This window comes from Oncorhynchus tshawytscha, linkage group LG09 (assembly GCF_018296145.1).
Source record: "Oncorhynchus tshawytscha isolate Ot180627B linkage group LG09, Otsh_v2.0, whole genome shotgun sequence".
Taxonomy (NCBI): Eukaryota; Metazoa; Chordata; class Actinopteri; order Salmoniformes; family Salmonidae; genus Oncorhynchus; species Oncorhynchus tshawytscha.
This window is the reverse complement of record NC_056437.1, coordinates 62,947,558-62,972,026: the sequence shown is the minus strand read 5'-3', so window position 1 is coordinate 62,972,026 and position 24,469 is coordinate 62,947,558. Positions and strand designations below refer to the sequence as shown.

The window sequence follows — 24,469 nt, the reverse complement described above, 5'->3', positions numbered from 1 at the left end:
TTCTAAAAGGTTTGTAAATATTTATTTTCGGTTTATGAAAGTATATCAACAAGTCCATGTAACCTGAGATGTTCGTAGATTCTTACACAGGAGAAGCTCTAAACAAACCAGCTAGAAATATCTAGGTCCGGCCGGCTGCATTAGTTGTTCCCCAGGCCAAAGATCCTCAGACAACGGGTCCTTTCATGTCTTGTAAATCAACCTTTTTTGGGATTGCAGATGTAAACAGAGGGTGCCGGGCTGATTTGTTAAGGCTTGGGGACATCATTAAGATATGTGAAGAGAGTCTGTTACGTAGGTCTAACAAAAGAAAACCCCTACCTTACCTACTGCCCAACTTCTACAAATAGCTCCCCTATAGAGAGCTCCCCTATAATTGTCTATACAATTACTAGCTCCTCTGCATTGAAACAAAACCACACCTGTCTGATGTGATTTTAGAACTAAAGAGTGGTGAAACAACTATCTCTGTACAAATATTGACAAACGCAATTGAAATACATTATTTGAGCAACAAATATAACAAACAGCACCTGCAGAAATGTATGGGAACCGTATGCAGTTACGATGTTATTTTTTTGTTTTATTCAAAACAATACCACATTTGCTCCAGAAACAATCATTATTATTACTAATAACATAACAAGATGCACCCCGATGATGTTTCTGTCCCGAATACCACCTAGTGGGAATGGCAGGTGCAAACTTTTCTTGCTTGGTACAGCAGGGCCGTAAATAATACAGTGCCTTTGGAAAGTATTCAGACCCCTTGACATTTTCCACTTTGTTATGTTACAACCTTATTCTAAAATGGATTTAAAAAAGAATCCTCAGTAATCTACACACAATACCCCATAATGACAAAACAAAAACAAGTTACATTTTTGCAAAGTTATTAAATATTTTTAAAAAAGAAATACCTTATTTACATAAGTATTCAGACTCCTTGCTATCAGACACAAAATTACGCTTCAGGAGCATCCTGTTTCCATTGATCATCCTTGAGATGTTTCTACAACTTGATTGGAGTCCACCTGTGGTCAATTCAAATGATTGGACATGATTTGGAAAGGCAAACACCTGTCAATATAAGGTCCCACAGTTGCCAGTGCATTTCAGAGCAAAAACCAAGCCATGAGGTTTAAGGAATTGTCCGCAGCGCACCGAAACAGGATTGTGTTGAAGCACAGATCTGGGGAAGTGTACCAAAACATTTCTGCAGCATTGAAGGTCCCCAAGAACACAGTGGCCTCCATCATTATTAAATGGTAGACGTTTGGAACCACCAAGACTCATGCTAGAGCTGAACGCCTGGCAAAACTGAGCAATCAGGGGAGATGGGCCTTGGTCAAGGATAGATAGAGCTCCTCTGTGGAGATGGGAGAACCTTCCAGAAGGACAAACATCTGAAATATTTGGCCTGAATGCCAAGAGTCACATCTGGAGGAAACCTGGCACAATCCCTACGGTCAAGCATGGTGGTGGCAGAATCATGCTATGGAGATGTTTTTCAGAGGCAGGGAGACTCGTCAGGATTGGGGCAAAAATGAATGGAGCAAAGTACAGAGAAATCCTTGATGAAAACCTGCTCCAGAGCGCTCAGGACCTCAGACTGGGGCAAAGGTTCACCTTCCAACAGGACAACGACCCTAAGCACACAGCCAAGACAATGCAGGAGGGGTTTCGGGACAAGTCTCAATGTCATTGAGTGGCCCAGCCAAGAGCCCGGACTTGAACCCGATCGAACATCTCTGGAGAGACCTGAAAATAGCTGTGCAGCAACACTCCCCATCCAACCTGACAGAGCTTGAGAGGATCTGCAGAGAATAATGGGAGAAACTCTCCATATACACGTGTGCCAAGCTTGTAGCGTCATACCTAAGAAGATTTTATGCTGTAATTGCTGCCAAAGGTGCTTCAACAAAGTACTGAGTAAAAGGGTCTGAATACCTATGTAAATGTGATATTTAGAATAAGTTAACAAAAAGTCAGAAACCTGTTTTTGCTTTGTCATTATGGGGTATTGTGCGTAGATTGAGAGAAAAAACTATTTAATCAATTTTAGAAAAACTCTAACGTTAGAAAATATGGAAAAAGTCAAGGGGTCTGAATACTTTCTGAAGGCACTGCATGTAGTTCATTCCATCCAAACTGCATGGAAAAGTTAGAGGTTTTAAAGTCCCCAAAGAGTCATAATTTAGTCCATGTCAAAGCAGTCATGCATTGCCACAAGAGAAGATAGTTAATACAGAAAACAGTGGCACTGACAGTCAGAAGTACCTGACATAAATGGCAAGGCCTGCAGGTAGGTAGAAGGAAAGCTACGTATTCAAGGAGAAACAGTCCATATGTGCAGAGGTGGTCTGGTCCTTTCAACACCAGTCAGAATCCATCCCAGTGTCCACAAAAACTCACTGCAGATTGGGAAAGGAATATGAACTGCTTGGTGATCAGATGAGCTAACCCTCGTCCCCTCCATGTGGTTCCACTTAGATTTGGTGCTTCATCTTCAATGCAGCCAAATTCCCCATCATTCACCCTGAAATGTGCACTTGCTCACTCACCTCAATTGAATTAAAAAAACATTGATTTAAGCACAGGCTACAGGGGTTTACAGACTTTCCACCATATGCCTTACACCAGTCCACACAATTTAAAATTTGTCTCTATACTCCAGCATTTTGGATTTGAGAAAATGTTCGAATCAGGTGAAAGTACAGAACGTCACCTCTAATTTGAGGGTACTTTCATATGTATCTGATTTATTGAAAATAGAAAATAAAATGACTAAGTGAGTAGATAAGATGTTTCTGAACACTTTAAATCAATCCTGATAATGCCACGATTAAGAAAAAACAACAACCATGAATAATGATGAGTGAGAAAGTTAGAGGCTAAAACAAAGCATGTCAAACTCTCACCATTCCTAATAATGGGTGACAAACATTTTTGGGGGGTATGATCTTTGACCCTCATCATTAATTCCTAATCATGGTATAATCATGGTAGCATCCACATGAATATAGAAGCATTCACAAACGTAATCTATTCTTGCAATAAAAGTGAGTCAAACAAAATACATTATTCACCAATCACTTCCTATTGGACAAAATGTAATCTGAAAACACCAGAACAAGCTGTAAATGCATCCAACAAGTTTGTAGAGTCACAAGCGTGATGTAGTCATTGTGTACAAAGAATATTGGAATACTTTCACCTGATCTCAAATAAAAATAGTTGGAGTATAGAGCCACATAAAAAAATTGCATCACTGTATTTGGACAGTGTAAGTGAGAAGTGCACACCTTGGGGGAGCAAGGCAGAGAATGGGACCACTGGAGTCTCACTGGAGGTTCTTCAGCTTCTCTATCCCAGTTGCTTTGGCCTCTTGCTGATGCTGCTTCTGTTTCTTCAGGTGGCGGTAGGCTTGCACCACCCGCTGCCTCTCCTCCTCCATCATCCTCTGCCTGGCCATGGATGGCTTGGCTGTGGAGAACTGGGTCTGGCCCAGCAGAGAGTTCAGCAGGAGACCCTTACACACACCCTGGAAGGGAGTGAGAAGGACTAACATTATTCAATAGTCTAGAGCCATTCATCTGAGCCTGTATTCACAAAGCGTCTCAAGGTAGGAGTGCTGATCTAGGATCATCCATGGAATTATTGCAAAAGTATGGTATGCAGCTTTTGTGCTACTCGATAAGGACGGGGATAGTAGTGATCTTGAGAATGATCTACCCATTTCTAGGCTCCCTTGTCTTGCAAAAATATTAGAACCATTGGTCAGTCAATCTCACGTGACTTGGGAAATGGTAGTCAGTGTTTTTCTTTTTGGCAAATCAAAGAAATAAGTTATTGCTGCCTTATTAGCCAAGAAATCATTAGGGGCTGACCCGTGTTTGCGTAAGTATGCACTGCCCCTCATTGCTGGCACAGTAGCACACTATCAGGAAATATTCCATAAGTGTCGAAAGCAGCTTTTGTGATAACACTCCATAAGGGCGGGGATAGTGGTGATCTCAATAATTATTGACCCATTTCCAGGCTCCCTTGTCTTGCGAAATTACTACAATCATTGGTCAACAAACCAAGTTATTTTCTATGTTATTCAATCCGGATTCAGACCCAAACATAGCACCACTTCATCTACCATGCTCGTTGTAAATGATATTACAAATTACTTAGATAGAAAGAATTGTGCTGCCATGTTTGTAGACTAAAGCTTGATACTGTAGACCATGTTATTCTGTTGAATAAGCTGTCCTCTATAGCATTGGGTACTGATACTTGCCAATGGTTTCATAATTATATCAATGTCAGAACTCAGGCCATCAAAGTAGATGGGGTCAAATCTGAGAGCTTTGAGTTACATAATGATTATTATAATTTTTTATTTATTTAACTAGGCAAGTCAGTTAAGAACAAATTCTTATTTACAATGACGGCCTACCCCAGCCAAACCCGGACGATGCTGGGCCAATTATGGGACTCCCAATCATGATGCAGCATGGATTCGAACCAGGGATTGCAGTGACGCCTCTTGCACTGAGATGCAGTGCCTTAGACCACTGCGCCACTCGGAAGCCAACATAAAGAGGTGGCCCAAGGTTCGATACTCAGCCAATTACTGTTTACAATCTATACTGAACAAAAATATAACTGCAACATGTAAAGTGTTGGTTCCATGATTCATGAGCTGAAATAAAATATGTTACACACAAAAAGCTTATTTCTCTCATATTGTGTCCACACATTGGTTTTACATCCCTGTTTGTGTGCATTTCTCCTTTGACAAGATAATCTATCCACCTGACAGGTGCGGCATATCAAGAAGCTGATTAAACAGCATGATCATTACACAGGTGCACCTTGCGCTGGGGACAATAAAAGGCCATTAAAATTAGCAATTTTGTCACACAATGCCACAGATGTCTCAAGTTGAGGGAGCTTGCAACTGGCATGCTGACTGCAGGAATCTCCACCAGAGCTGTTGCCAGAGAATTCAATATTAATTTCTCTACGATAAGCCATCTCCGTCATTTTAGAGAATTTGGCAGTACATCAAACCGGCCTTACAACCGCAGACCTGGTATAACCACGCCAGCCCAGGACCTCCACATCTGGCTTCTTTATCTGCCAGATCGTCTGAGACCAGCCACCTGGACACCTGATGAATATTTTGGTCTATAATAAATTCCTTTTGTGTGATAAAACTCATTCTGATTGGTGGGCATATGCTCTCTAAGGCCCACCATGGCTGCGCCCCTGCCCAGTCATGTGAAATCCATAGATTAGGGCCTAATTAATTCATTTCAAAAAATAAATTGGTAATGCTGTAAAATATATATATTTCATTTGTGTTTTATTCCATTGTTCCATCAGTTGGCCAAGCCTTTTCACATTTTAAGTATGATTGCCAAGCATTGCAGAGGTTATTATTGGATCTAAACTTAATGCTAAATGCAAAACATGCTTTTTTCTAGGTCCCATAACCCAGATTTAAATAACATGTGTAAATTACTAGTTTGAACAGTACACAAATTGAGCGAGTTCCTTCCTACAAATATTTTGGTATCTGGCTTGATGACAAAACTGTCATTTAAAAAAAACATGTCAATGAGCTGATAAAGTTCATGTTCAAGGTTGTGTTCTCTTACAGAAACAAAGCATGTCTGACTTCTGTTAATAGGAAGGAAGTTGTCCAGGCCACTTTTATGTCTATTATAGTTTCTGGGGATATTATCTATATGCATGCAGCATAATCTACTAGATGCTGTTTTCAATTGTGCCCTTATGTTTATTACTGGTGATGGTTATAGAACTCACCATTGCCTTTTGTATCAAAAAGTGGGTTGGGCCTCTTTGTATGTAAGGAGAGTAAGCCTAAGACTGGGTTTGGTCATTTGTAAGTCTAAATTGAATTATCGATGATCGATACAAAATTTCTCCATGAGGGCTTTGTAGATAAACCAAGCACAAGACTGGGTTTGACCCCGTCGGTCTCCACAAATTTGGGTAAAGCTGCGTTTATTTTTTTTGCGCCCTTTATGTGGAATAACTTTACAGGACTCACTGAAATGAGATGTTCTGGTCCATTTAGAGTAATGATCGGAGACCTCAATGTTGATAAATGTGTCCATTTCTTAATAGATTTGTAATTTTATGTACAATATTTATGCAGGGTTCATCTGTAAAAGAGACCCGTGTCTCAGTACGACTTCTCGGTCAAAATAAAAGGTGAAATATATTTTTTACTTCTTATTCATTAGGATCTAAAAAGGCAAAACTGATCCTAGATCAGCACTACTCTAAGATGCCAGAGTGGTGTACTATGACGTGAGATAGAGGAGTTAGCGAGCTAACACTGGTCAACTCAGAGTACAACTCGGGATAACCGGTGACACTAAAGTGGCTCACCTTTTAACCAGGAAACGAATCTGTCAGAATTAACCGTCTCCGGGGCAGTCTAAGTCAGGGCTAACTCCACTTACCCTGAATTTTTTTGTTTGTTGTTGAATTATTTAAACTTTTTAAAATTAATTTAACAAGGCAAGTCAGTTAAGAACACAGTCTTATTAACAAACAAAGCCTATATCAGCCAACCCTGGGCGCCGCTGGGCCAATTGTGGGCCGCCCTATGGGACTCCCAATTACGGCGGGATGTAGCGACGCCTCAAGTACCGAGATGCAGTGCATTAGACCGCTGCGCCACTGGGGAGCCCAGTACCTGAGCCGTGAGTTGAGGAACAATTAAATCTGATTCTCTCCCTCTCGTCATCATCCTCTTCATTTGAGGAGAGGACTAATTAAATATTTTATTAATAAAAAAAAAGGTCATTAAAATACGTATCACATTATACATTTAGTAATGACAAGATGCACTTGAAACTTCACACAAAGTAAACCTTTTGTATGACTTTTGTTTGACTTAGCCTTGTGCGGCATGAGCACACAGTAACAAGCTCGGCTTGAGCAGGCGACAGGTGCACGATCAATATCCACCTTCATAACATGGATAAAACCTGAGCTGGAATGTTTAGCTAACCAATGCAGGCTAGCTTCAGCAAATCCTGAGTAATCTAGCTTGCATCGTAGTATACCCTTCTGGGGAGTGATATAATTAAAATGAGGATAGCTCTTTTTACATACTCACATGCACACACACTTACCTGGGGCTTGATCAGTGCCTTCCTGGGCTTGATACTCAGAGTCGGCGGTGCCATGGCAACTTCTCCAAAGGCAACTTCATCTAAAAGTTAAGGGATAGAGAATAAGATGGTGGCAGCATGTATACATCTCTAATTACCTGATATACAGCATGCTCTGCTGAAAAATCATACATACCTATGAACATGTCGTTTTCTGCCTTCTCTTCCCGCCTGTCCAGTTTCTTTTTATGTAGCCTGTCCAGCCGGCTTTTATCATATCTGCAGTCACACAGGAGAGGACAAACGATTAAGGATGGAATTTGAGACCACTACATTTTAGACTAAATACAAAGGCTTCATTTCAAATCACCCCTAACCCCTCCTCCCTAGATACTACTGTAGATCTTAAGGGGTTGGATAGTTTGTCAACTTTATTATCACATGGGGGCAAATTAACATGGTCATCACGCTGTAGAAAGCAGGTAACATCACACTCAACCTTAAACGTAGTCTATGTTTGATACGTTAAACTAATGGTTCCATTGATATTTATTTTTTTGAGATCCCAGGGGGGCTTTGACAGTCTATTGTAAATCAGTCCGATAGTACCCTTGACAGTATTTCAATCTGAAAGAACGTTAGGGTTTGAAGTGAAAAATGCATTAGAAAGTTCAAAAGATCATGCAATAACTTTGTATGATCTTCTGTGCAGTCTGATGTAGTGCCTGGTCTTGTTTACTCTGTTCTAATGAGTCCTGCCCAGATTGTGGGCATGGTAGTGGGAAACAGAAGACACATACATGTTCCTTAGAGTCTTAACTTTCAGTGATGTAGCTTAAACCGTTCAATAGATAGAGCCACGTGTCCGAAGAAAAAAGAAGCTGCTGTTTATTACAACTGCATCTAGCTGCTACTGACGTAACCCCGGTTCTATGAACCAAAGCATATCCCCCCCTTCTATTTCAGTGTTTCTCTTGCGACCCCTAGTTTGGGAAACGCTGCGTTAAACCAATAAACAACAAAGTCCAAAAAGGTTTAAACAAAAGTGTAGGCCTATGTGAAAGGCAGGGCTAGGGGTTGGAATTGAGGGACAGAATGTTTGTCTGGCTCCACTCACTCTTTCTTCTTGTCAGACTTGCATTTCCCGGTGCCAGCAGGTTTCTCCTGCTCCTCTAGCTCCCTCTCCGGCCGTCTCTCTATCTGGTTCTTGGTGAGGAAGAGGACGTGCTGCGCCTCATTGCCCATCCTCCGCAGGTACGTCTTCTCACTCTCCTTCTTCTTTCTACGGAAGTGTGGAACAGGGATATCTACGATTGTAGCATCCCCTGGCTTGGGTTTGGGAGCAAGGGCGATGGCGTCAGCTAATGGGATCCAAGTAAAGATTATAAGGAACAGGACAGAAAATGAGGAGTACTGGAAGACAGAGCTTCAATTAAACTTTTAAGAAAGGCAAGTCAGTTTTTACAAGTATCAAATACCTTCGCTAATACTACAGGCATTCATGTATAGGCCTAATCAAGGACTTAGAACAATATTAAAAGGTTAGAATTCCATGATGACTGACCTTTCCTCATCTTCTTGGCCTTGCTGGGCCCCATCTTCATCCTCTCCTTGCTTTTCATAATCTCTCGAAGGCGGAAGGGAATCTGCTCAAGATGATCCTTCTGTCTGGGCTTGCCATCTCGTTTAGGCTTCTTGCTAGAGGGGCAATTAATTTATGGAAAAAGAAAGACATTTATTTACTCTAACTAAAATCATATGTAAACAAGAAGTCATCACAATATTTGGTCACATGGTCATGCATTGAATGTGCACTACGAGCGGCATGTGCATCAGACGCATGTGCATGGACCATAACTGGTTTGGCGTTAAAGAAAGTGCTCAAAATATTTGATATATTTTTGAGAAATAGAAGCTTGAGCATACAGAGAAAAGTTTGTCAACACTCTAAGCAACATCTTTACTTTGGCGAGTTATGAAAGTATTTTAAATCCAGTCACTTTAGCCGTCACATGGTGGCCCTGGGCCCGGTTTGCCAAAAGCATCTCAAAGCTAAATCAAACTTTAGAAACTTAGTAGGAGCATCGTTAAATCTCCCAAATCCATCATTACTAAAACTGCACATTATTTAACGGCTGTCTCAGACCACTTGTAGAACAGCTACTGCTACGTTAGAAGGGCAAAAAAGCATCTATGGTCACTTTATACACAGAAGATCTCAGCTGAACATATAGATAAGCAACTTCATTCTCTCTGTGACCGCTGATAACTTCAGAACGAAGTTGACTACAAATACAAAGTTGCCAATGTCTTTGCAATTGTTACAAACAAGCAAAGGATAAAATGATGCTTCAAATGAAAACCGAGATGGCCTTGTCCTATCCGTGCTCTAGCGACTTGTGGCAGGCCAGGCACATGCACGCTGACTTCGGTCGCCAGTTGTAAAGTGTTTCCTCGGACACATTGGTGCGGCTGGCTTCCGGGTAAAGCGAGCAGCGCAGCTTGGCAGGGTCATGTTTCAGAGGACGCATGGCTCTCGATCTTTGCCTCTCCTGAGTCCGTACGAGAGTTGCAGAGATGGGACAAGACTAACTACCAATTGATATCACAAAATTGGGGAGGGGAAAAAAAAGGGTAAAAAGTACCCCCCCAAAAGAAATCTGTCTGTTTAAGCTAGAGACAACTGTGTTTTTGCAAGGGCTGCGTCTCAATCCACTGCATCCGCCGATATCGCCCTTCCGCATCTGCAGTGAAAGGTGGCAGAGCTAGAGTGGTGTTTGTCAGACCATGAGACAAATCTGAAAATTGGTCTTCTCACAAAATCGTATGAAGCATCTGAACAATTTGGCCTACAAACTATTAACACCACTCTATTGAAATGTGACTCTCACGAACACAATGGTGTTCTATTTTGCTTACAAAACTCATCTGAAGGTCTCCAGTACCAGTGTTTATTAAAAAATATATATATATATTAAAAAAAAGAGGTATACAGTAAGTCAAAGGTTTGGACACACCTACTCATTCAAGGGTTTCTCTTTTTTACTATTTTCTACATTGTAGAAATAACACATATCATGTAGTAACCCAATTGTTTTTAAACAAATCAAAATATATTTTATATATTCTTCAAAGATTCTTCAAAGTAGCCACCCTTTGTCTTGATGACAGCTTTATACACTCTTGGCATTCTCTCAACCAGCTCCACGTGGAATGCTTTTCCAACAGTCTTGAAGGAGTTCCCTCATATGCTGAGCACTTGTTGGCCGATTTCCTCTTCACTCTGCGGTCCAACTCATCCCAAACCATTTTAATTGTGTTGAGGTCAGATGTTTGTGGAGGCCAGGTGCAGCACTCCATCACTCTCCTTCTTGGTCAAATAGCCCTTACACAGCCTGGAGGTGTTGGGTCATTGTCCTGTTGAAAAACAGTGATAGTCCCACTAAGTGCAAAACAGATAGGATGCCGAATCGCTGCAGAATGCTGGTTAAGTGTGCCTTGAATTCTAAATAAAATCACAGACAGTGTCACAAGCAAAGCACCCCCACACCACCTCCTCCATGCTTCATGGTGGGAACCACACATGCAAAGATCCGTTCACCTACTCTGCGTCTCACAGAGACATGGAGGTTGGAACCAAAAATCTCAAATTTGGACTCATCAGACCAAAGGGCAGATTTCCACTGGTCTAATGTGCATTGCTCGTGGTTTGTCCCAAGCAAGTCTCTTCTTCTTATTGGTGTCTTTTAGTGGTGGTTTATTTGCAGCAATTCGACCATGAAGGCCTGATTCACGCAGTCTTCTCTGAACAGTTGATGTTGAGCTGTTTCTGTTACTTGAAACATGTAGCATTTATTTGGGCTGCAATCTGAGATGCAGTTAACTCTAATGAACTTATTATCCTCTGCAGCAGAAGTAACTCTGGGTCTTCCTTTCCTGTGGCGGTCCTCATGAGAGCCAGTGTAATCATAGCGCTTGATGGTTTTTGCAACTGCACTTGAAGAAAATTTCAAAGTTCTTGACATTTTCCTGATTGACTGACCTTCTTGTCTTAAAGTAATGATGGACTGTTGTTTCTCTTTGCTTATTTTAGCTGTTCTTTCCATAATATGGACTTTGTCTTTTACCAAATAGGACTATCTTCTGTATACCACCCCTACCTTGTCACAACACAACTGATTGGCTCAAATGCATTAAGGAAAGAAATTCCACAAATGAACAAGGCACATTGAAATGCATTCCAGGTGACTACCCCATGAAGCTGGTTGAGATAATGCCAAAAGTGTGCAACGATGTCATCAAACCAAAGGGCGGCTACTTTGAAGAATCTCAAAAATATTTTGATTTGTTTAACCCTTTTTTGGTTACAACATGATTCCATGTGTGTTATTTCATAGTTTTGATGTCTTACAATGTAGAAAAGAGTAAAAAGAAAAGAAACACCCTGGAATGAGTAGGTGTGTCCAAACTTTTGACTGTAGCTCTGTCTATTAATCTGAGAGTGGTTACATTTCTCCAGGCCCATCACTCAGCTTTTTACCAAAACAGAGACGGGCGACCGTTGTTATTGTTTCATCTGTGGATTATCAAGACATTAAAGTGTCACCAACAAAACGTTTAACATTAGGCCTATAGCAAATGCAGCATATGGCCTTTTCCAGTAGTGCTCAAGCATGCCATTCCATGAGCGCAGCATTTATTTTTCAACAGGAATCAATAAACCCAATCAGCCCTCCATGACAAAATCATAAACAGAGTAGGGCTGCGTAATAAATCCATAGCTTTGGGGTTATGCGCAGGTAAAACAATTCAGCTATTCTATACTTCCACATTTCCAAGTCCTATTCTTGAAGATCAAGGCAGTATAACATTTATTGGAATTCTGATACATCTTTACATTAAAAACCAAGTCTAATTTAATCGTACTTTATATGTAGAAAGCAATGGGTAAGAAGAAGCCTACATAACCAACCCATAAAGTAAAATGTAACATCCATATATGGCCAGCTATATAAACTTTAACATTGATTTATCCTGCAATAGATGTGGTTCAATTTGGTAACATACAGTTTTGTCTTCTTCTAATGCCTCTTAAGGGGAAAGTAATCTAAAAGTAACTGAATGTAATCAGATTACGTTACTGAGTTTGGGTTATCCAAAAGTTACATTGATTACAATTTGACAGGTAACTAGCAACTAACGGATTACATTTATCAAGTAAACTACCCAACCCTGTGTGAGTGATGGGGCTTGCCTCCGACTGGCATCTGTAGTGTCGCCGGATGAGGAAAACGGCACTAGTGAAAACGGGACCCCGGCCTCCTGAGTGCTCATTGCTAACTGGGTAACTAACTCTCAAGATAGCTAGCATGCTAACTTAGATAGCTAGCAAGCCTGTAGGACAAAGAAGAGCGAACCAGCTGGTCAGCGTTACCTTGGATATTGCCCAGTCGTAGCACCTTGTTTAAATGCCTCTGCGGGTTTCGTCTGTTTATTTTTCCCCATGATCTTCTTGTTATTGGTGCTTAACTAGCGCGGATTCCTTCGAAACACCAACCCACGTGGGCTAAAGTTGAGAAATTCTTCTTCTTTGGAGTTAAACTGCAGTTGGCATCAAATATGTTGCATTACCGCCCCCAACTGGACTATAATATAAATCCATTGTACATGTGATACAAAAGGGGAAAAAGCAAAACCTTCCAACTAACCCTACACTCGTTAAAAATCCACTACCCTATTCCAATACTTTGACCCTATTGCTCATGCACCATGCCAACGGCCTGGAAGGATGAGGTACTCAACACACCCTCTAACTCTTCTGAAGTCAAATCTCATATACCCACTGCCGGCCCGCCTGTGGCGGCAGATAGCCTTTTCTGAGCTAAACTGACCAATATGCACCTCCAACAACACACATAAAACCTCACATAATTCTGCCCAAAACAATGACAATTTCTCTCAACCAGTGGCATATGGGGTTTTTAGGTGAGCGCTGATGCCACCCTTTGATAAGCAGTGCCCAAATTGTCAAAGGCAGAGGCGCAAAATATTTTGCTTGTCCATATTCCCAGCGTGCCTCTCCAGGGTGCTGTTAGTGAGATGCATCTTTGAAGCGCTCCACCAACGTTCCATCCCGAAAATTCTCTAACAAAAATGTAGAACATATAGGATATGGTAAAAAAAATGTATGTGGCCTTTTCTGTAGCCTACAGCCTGGAGATAAAATGTATGACAATGTAATGAGAGATGGACACTTTTTACATCATGCAGGTTTCTCTGATCAAATAGCCTAACCTGACTAATGAGCTGCCATGTTAACAAACAACATATCCTAAAAACAGGACAGGTCAAAGTAAAATGGACAATATGGAATGGACAGTCACAACTGTTGTCCAGGAGTTTCACCCCATTGTCATGATCAGTGGTTTCAAGTTTGTATCCATCAATTTTTGACAAGCTGATCATAGTGAAAAAATAAAATACTTCTGCATTTCCCACTGTGTAAACACATTGCAAATAGGCTCGCAATAACTTCTGATAAAGTTGGTTAGCTGATATTCAGAGGTTAAATAGCCACAAATGGATTAGTCACAGGAATCAGGACTATTAAATCTATTTTCTGTGATTTACATTCAATTTCTGCGGTACAGTTGATAACCAATGCTATGAACTCTAAGAATCCAACATTACTGAAGCATATATTACTCGTTGGCCTACAACAACTACTCACAGGGATTCTCTCCATCCTTTGACCTATCCTCCTCTACTTTGTTCACTGCCTCAGCATACGACACCTTGTGCACTACTCTGACTCCAGCCACCTCAACCTACCTCTCTCGCACTGGACACTTCCGATCCTTAGCAACATGGGCACCCCTACAGTTGACACACACAACTTTATCCACCAAAACTACACAGTCCTCTATCCCATGCCCTCCTGCACTTCTTGGAATCTCCCTCCTTCAAACTGCTGCAACATGACCATAAACGTTGCCCCTGAAACAGCGTAGTGGATTCGGCACAAAAGCTCTAACAGGATAACTGATATATCCTAACATGCCTTTGTCGGGTAAAGACTCAAAATTACTGACAGTGATTCCTCTGTTTAACCACGCTTACCACCGGGTTTGTGTTGCACCAAACAGTGGGCATCACAAACACCAGGAATCTTCAACTTCAATTGCTCCACCTCCATACTTAACGCTTCCCCAGAAATCACTCCTTTCAATGGTTCCATGTTTCTAAGAGCAAAGCAAGAAACATATCTTGACCCAAGTTGCGAACATGTGGACCCTGCTCCCTTTGGTGAGAAGAAACACAAAAACAAATATCACAAGTCCACTACAGGTTACCTTCACTGATTCAACTGCTTTCCCACCCACCCTGAAACCCCAAATGCATCTCGCCAAAAGGCAAGGATCGAATTTATCTTCTTTATCATATCCATCGATGCCAGGCTCAGGTTCCGAGCTCTTCACCACACCTTCCACCTCACTTAACTCACCCTCATTCACTTCCATTTCTCCTCCAGAACAAGGTATGAAGCTCGGCTCACTCTGTTTGCACTTGATACCAATCTTCTTCGACACCCCATCTCTCAATTTTTTAATCACCATTTTCCTCAAATTTAAATTCAACCTCATTTTCATCAGCCTCTTTTTTCCCCTCCATTCTTCCCTATCCCAATATTCCTCTTCCCATGACTTTGACTGCAGTACGGTGGCATCCCAACGTCAGTTGTGTAAAGTACTTAGTAGTACTTTAAAGTATTTTTACTGATCTACTTTCTTTATATTTTTGTAAACTTTTACTTCACTACAATTCCGAAAGAAAATAATGTACTTTTTACTTCAAACATTTTCCGTGACACCCAAAAGTACTAGTTACATTTTGACAGATAAATGGTCCAATTCACACACTTATCAACAGAACATCCTTGGTCATCCCTACTGCATCTAATCTGGCAGTGTCACGAAACACAAATGCTTCGTTTGTAAATTATGTCTGAGTGTTGCAGTGTGCCCCTGGCTAACCGTCAATAAAAAATAAGTTACAAAAAAGTATTTAAAAAAACAAAAACTTTTAGACTTACTGAAGTAATATTATACTGGGTGACTTACTTGAGTAATTTTCTATTAAAGGGTCTTTACTTTTAGTACTTTTTCCACCACTGCTCAACGTACAGTAACTCCATCTAATAAGCATCCTGCTCACCTCGGAAAGTGTCCTCGTCATCTTCTTCTATGGTATAATGGTGTTGGCAACAATTAAATGTGCATTCCGCCACCTATGGATAATAAAGATACAAAAAAGGAAAACATTTGGGTACAAATAACATGTAAAAACGAACAAAGAATAAATTAACAAAATCAACCTGCTTTTCTGTAAAAACCTCATTCTAAATCAGGTCCCAACACAGGCTCAGAAGCCTCCTGTGAAGGCAGGACAGTAGTGCTTCTGCCGTGAGTCTTGGAGCCCCAAAAACGTATCGGATATAATGATATAATGATATAATTCAGCTTCTTTGACTTCTTAGACACTTGAGCGGTACAATGAATCTACCTTCTTCACAATGAGTGTATCCAGATCACCCGATTGACTTAAAACACTAGCAACTGGTTGCAATGCATCCACTGCTATATCTTCAAAACTGTTGCCTACTGCCCCTTTGACTCTCTTCACCGCCTCCACATAGGAGATCTGCTGCGCAGCTTTGATCCTGGACCTCCTTCACCCTGACATGATCCCCACCACAGATGCATTTTCCATTCATAGATTATTCAATATCATACTTTGCCCGTCTGCAAACATTTGACACGTGACCATATCCTTTACAATTTTCACAGTGTAATGGTTTGGACACAAATGCTCTCAGCGCTTACCTCACATACCCAAGCTTCACATATTCAGGTAGATTCTCTTCAAACAATAATATCGCCAGGCTTTTCTCCTTCCTTCCATTTACCATGCGGGTCAGGCAACGTGCACTGACCACTCCTGGGATTTTCTGACTAAGGTACTCATCTATATCCAATGAGACTCCAGCTATAACTCCTTTGGCAGGCGCCCTGCTCCGAAGATCAATACATGTTACTTCTGACGTGGACAATTTTGACAGATCCAGTGCATGCTTCTTCTGTTCTTCATCAACACAATTAACCCAAAGAAGGCTGCTTCTAGTCACCTTGATTGAATCCACCTTTCCCACTGTTTCTTCACAGTCCTCGATATTACAAATGGATTTCCCAAATGAATATCCTTGTCCAAAAAAACTCTACCCAATAAGAAATGCATTATTGGACCGGTCCTTGTCTTCTACTACAAATTTGGCTCATTTTGTTCCATTCTTTGATTTCACTATTTTCCATACATTTATCACAGGAGTCTCAGGAGTCACTTGCTTTCGGATTCAAGCACAGTCGCGATTTCCTGCCCCGGAAAGTGTCTTCTCTGGGCACCGACATTTTGACAGCATGAGCCTTCTGTCTGATTCCTTTTGTTCGCTATAACAAACTGTTATTTTTGGCGAACGTGTCGGGAATCATATTGCATCGGTGACAGAGCCGTTCATTAGGGTCCCTGATTTGCATACTGCTACTACTGCTTTTTGAGCTCAAAACAACGATTATCTGCAGATAAGTTAATTCTCTAAGAGGGTGAATCCTCATTGCAGAAACAATAATTGGTTGGGAGAGCGAGTACATTCTGGTCCAAGTTCATTTTTGCAGTGCGTTATTAGGGGATCTAATAATTTGTCAAGGTAAAAATATATTTGAACGTGCACGAATAAGAATAAGAAATCAAAGTAACAAGTAATTAAAAAGCAGCAGTAAAATAACAATAGCGAGACCATATACCGGTGCAGAGTCAATGTGCGGGTTACTGGTTAGTTGAGGTAATATGTACATGTGGGTAAAGTTATTAAAGTGACTATGCTTAGATGATAACAACAGAGAGTAGCAGCAGTGTAAAAGAGGGGACTATGTTGCAATTCTTCAGCCATTCCTGGACCTGCGACCAAAAACAAGCTATATATGGACAGTACAAAAAGAAAGGATCTAATGATTGTCTCTTTGCAGAATCTACAGAGCTGGGATGGTTGTATCCCTGATAAGATTCTATTGGGTGCAAGAATTTTGTCAAATTGAAAAACTCAAAGTTTTGAATCCGGTGTTTTGTTTATCAGTTCATAAACCATGTGCCATGGAATCAGTACATCATAAATCTCCAACTTTCTATGGCTTGTTTCAAAATAGCGATATTTTGGAGATTTCATTTTCAAATAACCAAAAGTGAGGTTGTAATTTGAACAGAGGGGAAAAGTCCATGCTTGAACACGGGGTGAGCTATTCTTACTAATCTGCTAGAGAACCAGTTCGGATTTAAGTATGACTGAAGCCATATTTATTATATAAATGGGCCCTTTTAATTTTGTCTGGCTTGCCATTCCGAATAAAATTGAATCTTTTTTTGCTCATAATTTTAAAAGCAGGTCACTAGGTGTAGGCAAAACCATAAGCAAATAGGTAAACTGTGATATAACTAGTTAATCAGGGTGATATTTTTTCCCCACAAATACAGGTATTTTCTTTTTCCATGGTAGCAAGATCTGATCTATTAAATGTATTGTGAGGATTTCCTTCTGTCCACTTCACCGTCAGACAATTGTATTGGAAAACTACACGGTAATGTAAAAAAAAAATTGTTGCTCAATACGTAATATATATATACACTTATAGATCCTCTATGAGGCTATGGAGGAATCAAAAAGAGAACATGAATCGGCATACAATGACACCTTTTTTTAAGCCCTGGATTTCTAGCCCCTTGAGAGTATTTTTATTTTTTTATTAAATAGTTAACGTTTCGATGGACATATCAAATAGATATGCTGATAGTCGACAACCATGTTTTACTCCTCTTGACAGTTATACTTTTTGAGAAGTAGCCATTATTTACTACTGTGCAAGACACCGCAGGAGGAGCTTCGGGGCAAGTCTCTGACTGTCCTTGAGTGGCTCAGCCAGAGCCTGGACTTGAACCCGATCGAACAAAAAATCCCTGTCTTAGGTCAGTTAGGATCACCACTTTATTTTAAGAATGTGAAATGTGTAATTTCTTTCATCACATTCCCAGTGGTTCAGAAGTTTACATACTAATTGAGTGTATTTGGAAGTATTGCCTTTAAATTGTTTAACTTGGGTAAAACGTTTTGGGTGCCCTTCAACAAGCTTCCCACAATAAGTTGGGTGAATTTTGTCCCATTCCTCCTGACAGAGCTGGTGTAACTGAGTCAGGTTTGTAGGCCTCCTTGCTCACATGCTTTTTCCATTCTGCCCAAAATTGTTCATTAGGGTCAAGGCTTTGTGCTGGCCACCGCAATACCCTGACTTTGTTGTCCTTAAGCCATTTTCCCACAACTTTGGAAGTATGCTTGGGTAATTGTCCATTTGGAAGACCCATTTGCAACCAAGCCTTAACTTCCTGACTGATGTCTTGAGATGTTGCTTTAATATATCCACAATTTTCCAGCCTCATGATGCCATCTATTTTGTGAAGTGCACCAGTCCCTCCTGCAGCAAAGCACCCCCACAACATGACGCTGCCACCCCCGTGCTTCACGGTTGGGATGGTGTTCTTCGGCTTGCAAGCCTCCCCCTTTTTCCACCAATGATGGTCATTATGGCCAAACAGTTCTATTTTTGTTTCATGAGACCAGAGGACATTTCTCCAAAAAGTACAATCTTTGTCCCCATGTGCAGTTGCAACCCGTAGTCTGGCTTTTTTATGGCAGTGGCTTCTTTGGGGCGGCAGGGTAGCCTAGTGGTTAGAGCATTGGACTAGTAACTGAAAGGTTGCAAGTTCAAATCCCCAAGCTGACAAGGTACAAATCGGTCGTTCTGCCCCTGAACAGGCAAGTTAACCCACTGTTCCTAGGCCGCCATTGAAAATAAGAATTTGTTAACTGACTTGCCTAGTTAAATAAAGGTATGACATTGCTGAGCGGCCTTTCAGGTTATGTTGAAATGGGACTCGTTTAACTGTGGATGTACCTGTGTCTCTAGGAGACAGAACGCGTCTCCTTCCTGAGCAGTATGATGCTGTGTTTGGTCCCATGGTGTTTATACTTGTGTACTATTGTTTGTACAGATGAACGTGGTACCTTCAGGTGTTTGGAAATTGCTCATCCAAGTCTGGTTCATCCTTGGGATTTCTTTTGATTTTCCCATGATGTCAAGAGGCACTAAGTTTGAAGGTAGGCCTTGAAATACATCCACAGGTACACCTGACTCAAATTATGTCAATTAGCTTATTAGAAGCTTCTAAAGCCATCATTTTCTGGAATTTTCCAAGCTGTTTAAAGGCACAGTCAACTGAGTAAACTTCCGACCCACTGGAATTGTGATACAGTGAAATAATGTCTGTGAACAATTGTTGGAAAAATTACTTGTCATACACAAAGTAGGTGTTCTAACTGACTTGCCAAAACTATAGTTTGTTAACAAGAAATGTGTGGAGTGGTTGAAAAAAAAAGTTAATGACTCCAACCTAAGTGTATGTAAACTTCTGACTTCAACCGTATCTTAGTCTATGCCGCTCTGACATTGCTCGTCCATATATTCTTAATTCCATTCCTTTACTTGGCTATGTATGTATTAGGAATATGTTGTGAAATTGTTAGATATTGCTGCACTGTCAGAAGTAGAAGCACAAGCATTTCGCTTCACCTGCAATAACATCTGCTAAACACGCATATGTGACTAATAAAGTTTGATTTGACGTTTCAATTGTCTCGGCTTAAAAATCCTTTAATCTGTCACCTCCCCTTTATCTACAGTGATTTGAAGTGGATTTAAAAAGTGATGTCAGTAAGGGATTAAAGCTTTCAGCTGCTCAGTCTGTCATGGTAAGAGCAGGTGTGCCTTTTTTTTAATACTCCATGTAAATTACTAACAACCTAGCAGGTTTGGCATTTGTATAGTGACTTCTATGTGTCACTTTGAAAAGTGTAACAATAGGCCTGGTATATAAATAGAAGGCATGTTTTTCCAGAATACAATCCCAATTGCAATTCCAATTCCTAAATCCTGTTAACAAGTTGATTTAAATGTTTGTAGGCAGGAAGTGACAATCAACTTTGAATAGACAGCAGTCAGATTGGTTTTGAATATATTGTTTAAAAAAAATGGTATGAGATGGTACCAGTGGGAAGTCATTTGTACTTTTTTGGGGCCCAGTCTCGGGCTTGTAAGTATCTAAAGAATTGGGGAATTTAGAATCTTGAATCTACTTGAGTTTCAAAGGTGCGATCTTTATAAAGGTCCTCAATTTGTCCCACGTACTTAAGTCACATGTGACATCTCAGACGTCACTGGCACTTGCATGAATGATGTGTCTTGCCATAGAGATCTGACATTTACAAAATTACACTGATTAGCCCAAAGCGGGAGCTATGGTTAATAAGTGAAATGTGTGAGTCACCAGAGAGGAACAGGTGAAACGAGAGGCATGACTTATTAATGCCTCATGAGTTTGCTTTAAATGTCATATCCCATCAGAACCCAAAATATAAGCTTGTTTTACTACAATGTTTTTAAACAAAGTAAATGTAAACAAACACTATATAGGCTAAAAACATGATAAACGGCCTATATTTTATAAGGGAAAATCAAGAATGAAATTTCAAAGAGGAAATGTCAAACTTCAGAAGACCTTTCAAACCTTAAATACAGTACAGGTTTTACTAATGTTATTCTGCAATAGGGTTATCAAATTAAGATCCTACATCTGTACTTACACTGGCCAAATAACGCTCAAAGCAGCTTTTAGTAAAAGGTCACGTGCATGATAATTGTTTTATTGTTGATTTAAAGGCATTTACATCACTTGGTCAGGTCATGCACAAGCATCATTGGTTCCCATTGTTTATGCCATCACTTAGTGTTAAGTTTCTTGTAGACATATGATGGCCCTTGTACTTGGAAGTTTAGGCATGCAACACATCTTTCTCCGGTTTTCATTCTCTCTTTTTTAGAATGCCTTTGGAAATACAATGGCATGTATTTGAAAATATTCAAATGCACAAACAAGTACTCCCATGCATTTGTAGCCTGGTCTGTCCTAGGGGTATTTGGAAAGAAGTTTTGGGAAATAGTTTCAAATAGTATTTATAGGAAAATACTTCAAATAGAAGTAGTTGATTCAGCCACATTTGAAAATGCTTTTATCTGTGAATGAGTATGTGTGTGAGCAAAATCATTGTGTGTTTTGCATGCTAATGGAAATCAGAAAACAGTCCTGGAGAAGCAAGAGAAGAGAAACCAGGATCACCTGAAGAGGGAGGAGAGAGAAGGAAGCATTTGAAGAAGAGGTGGGGTTGGATAGGGATTAGCCGGCCATGTACTTTGCAAAGCCATTGGCAATGTTCAAACGTGTTAGCTATAGTCTTAATGCTGTGGAAACAGTTAATGATTGATAAAATCAACTCATGTCAATGCATGTGTTGCTAGTTAACATTTGTGTTTGAGCAGGACATGCAAAAATAGTATGCACACAGGGGCAAGTTCTGATGAAGGCTGTTGCTGAAACTCAAGTCATATTTTTCTCTGTTACCCTTGACTCTTTCCAACATTAATCCGGACTAAATCTCACAAGAAAATGTTGGAGCACAGTTTTGCTGGGTGTGGATGTACCTTACATTTTGAAGCTAACATTTTAAATGTGTACTGGACTAATTATTTAGAGCTTACTAGAGCCGAAAGAAGCGGAGGTGAGGAACTGGTTTTGTGTACCACGGAGTCGTATGCATAAGTGTAAATTGGTTGTGTGCGAGTTTGTTGCTAAACGAGGGCTTGCAAGTCATAGCGAACCACCATTATTGTGTTCACCTGCTGTCCCCTAAGATATTTCCTCCTCTCTATGTGATCACCCCCAGGTCTCGCTCTGGAGAGTACAGGAGGCATTTCCGCTCGCCCCACAGGGAGAAGCGTCGCTCCAGTTCCAGGGACCGCAGCGAGAGAGAGTGGGAGACACCGCAGCCGCTCACTGCAAGGGCCACAGCCGAGAACGTAGTCTAGAGCAGGAACACCGCTAGAAACTAAGGTACCGAACTGCATCATACCCTCATTTACCTCAATAACTCATACAACCAGACCTTTTCAAAATTATTTGCTGAAATTATATTAGTAACTAGTCATCACGCATATATAGAATATATGAATTTTTTGCATTGTTATACAGTAGACTAAATGAAGGTTGACAGGCAGTTCACTTTGTGCTGCTGAACTGTGTCATTTCACGAATAGAGTGCCTTTAGGTAGTGTAATTTAGTCAACTTTTTCACCTAATTTTAACATTCGGTCATAAAAGAGCACATGTTCAACTTCCTAACAAACAGGTTTTCGCATCTCAAGAGGTTAAATTAAGGAACATGACTATAAAAGTGACCGGGGTTGATCGTAACAGGGTTGACGATTTCCTCTTAATTCAGCCATAACTCTCCTTGTGACAGGGGGAATGGAAGCTTGTTGTGTGCTACAGGGAGAGACATTTGAATAGAAGCTTAACAAAAAGCTTGTGTTCATGTTCAACTTTTTAAACATTTCTTGTCTGTTTATCGGTAACAGGGTTGACGTGTTATGGTTGACGCGCTCAGTTTTCCTCCACCAAAAGAGTACAACCAGCTCACCGGCATTACACTATGATTTGACTTAAATATTCAATGTGTCTTTTGAAAAATTATTCGTTTAAAAATAGTTTACAAATTATTAGTCTAACCATATTAAAACGAGTTCAGTTCATGTTACAGGATTCACCTGAAATCTGAGGGACAACGTAAATTATCTTCATATCTTCAGAAATTACTTTTCCAAAGCAACAAAATAACTAGGGCTTTATAAATGATGGTGAAAATCTTGGTTAAGTGGGTTAAGTGACTATTTTATGCACAGATTATTCTGTATAATGAAAAACTAAAGTTAAAATTTGAATAGTTTGCCTAAACAAGCCAGTATAGTGTGGAGAACCATCGAAACAACTATGAATATACAATCGTTGCCAGAAGTTGAGAATGACACAAATATTAATTTTCAGTCTGCTGCCTTAGTTTGTATGATGGCAATTTGCACATACTCCAGAATGTTATGAAGAGTGATCAGATGAATAGCAATTAATTGCAAAGCCCCTCTTTGAGTCTTGCCTGGTGTCAAGAAGAGCAGTAAAGAAGCCACTTCTCTCCAGGAGAAACATCAGGGACAGACTGATATTCTGCAAAAGGTACAGGGATTGGACTGCTGAGGACTGGGGTAAAGTCTTTTTTTTTTTTGCTTTACTGTGTCATGCCAACAGTAAAGCATCCTGAGACCATTCATGTTTCTCAGCCAAGGGAGTGGGCTGACTCACAAGTTTGCCTCAGAACACAGCCATGAATAAAGAATAGTAACACATTCTCCGAGTGCAACTTCTCCCAACCATCCAGGAACAGTTTGGTGACGAACAATGCCTTTTCCAGCATGATGGAGCACCTTGCCATAAAGCAAAAGTGATAACTAAGTGGCTTGGGGAACAAAACATCGATATTTTGGGTCCATGGCCAGGAAACTCCCCAGACCTTAATCCCATTGAGAACTTGTGGGCAATCCTCAAGAGGCGGGTGGACAAACAAAAACCGACACATTCTGACAAACTCCAAGCATTGATTATGCAAGAATGGTCTGCCATTAGTTAGGCTGTGGCCCAGAAATTAACTGACAGCATGCCCGGGTGGATTGCAGAGGTCTTGAAAAAGAAGGGTCAACACTGCAAATATTGACTCTTTGCATCAACTTCATGTAATTGTCAATAAAAGCCTTTGACACTGATGAATTGCTTGTAATTATACTTCAGTATTCCATAGTAACATCTGACAAAAATATCTAATATCTAAAGACAGCAAACTTTGAGGAAATTAATATTTGTGTCATTCTCAACTTATGGCTACAACTGTATATGTTGCAAATGTCGGAGAGATAAACAGCAAGGTTAATTCAAATCTCCGCAGTTGGAAACTAAATGTTAGTCTAAAAGAAATTAGATAATGTCTAGATGCTTTTTATAGTGGAGATCAAGTTTATAACTTCCCTGTCTGGGCTGATGAGACAGTGGATTGTGCAGTCAGATGGAACAGAGGAAATAGGCAGTTTAACATCATGGACTTAACCGGTGGTAACTTGTGGAGTAGACACCTGCTGGAGTGCACTTAAAAAGTATTTAGTCAGCCACCAATTGTGCAAGTTCTCCCACTTAAAAAGATGAGAGAGGCCTGCAATTTTCATCATAGGTACACT

At 40.4% G+C, this 24,469-nt stretch overlaps 1 protein-coding gene across 1 annotated transcript; it reads right to left on the bottom strand.

Annotated features, from left to right (window-relative positions):
* Positions 1-1,849: 1,849 nt before the first annotated feature.
* On the bottom strand, positions 1,850-12,734 carry ccdc137 (coiled-coil domain containing 137). The gene is made up of 6 exons (XM_024414736.2): positions 12,580-12,734; positions 8,710-8,843; positions 8,263-8,506; positions 7,342-7,424; positions 7,167-7,246; positions 1,850-3,544 (listed from the first exon to the last, which is right to left on the bottom strand). Exons 1-6 carry the CDS (start codon positions 12,648-12,650, stop codon positions 3,344-3,346), a joined length of 813 nt encoding a protein of 270 aa, XP_024270504.1. The 5' UTR covers positions 12,651-12,734; the 3' UTR covers positions 1,850-3,343.
* Positions 12,735-24,469: the final 11,735 nt, after the last annotated feature.

Excerpts from the sequence above, each read along its gene's own strand:
- ccdc137 (XM_024414736.2), bottom strand. The coding sequence starts at position 12,650 with ATGGGGAAAAATAAACAGACGAAACCCGCAGAGGCATTTAAACAAGGT. Across the intron at positions 8,507-8,709 it reads GGCCAAGAAGATGAGGAAAG|CTGACGCCATCGCCCTTGCT; the intron begins GTCAGTCATCAT and ends GGATCCCATTAG. Across the intron at positions 7,247-7,341 it reads AGAAAACGACATGTTCATAG|ATGAAGTTGCCTTTGGAGAA; the intron begins GTATGTATGATT and ends CTTAACTTTTAG.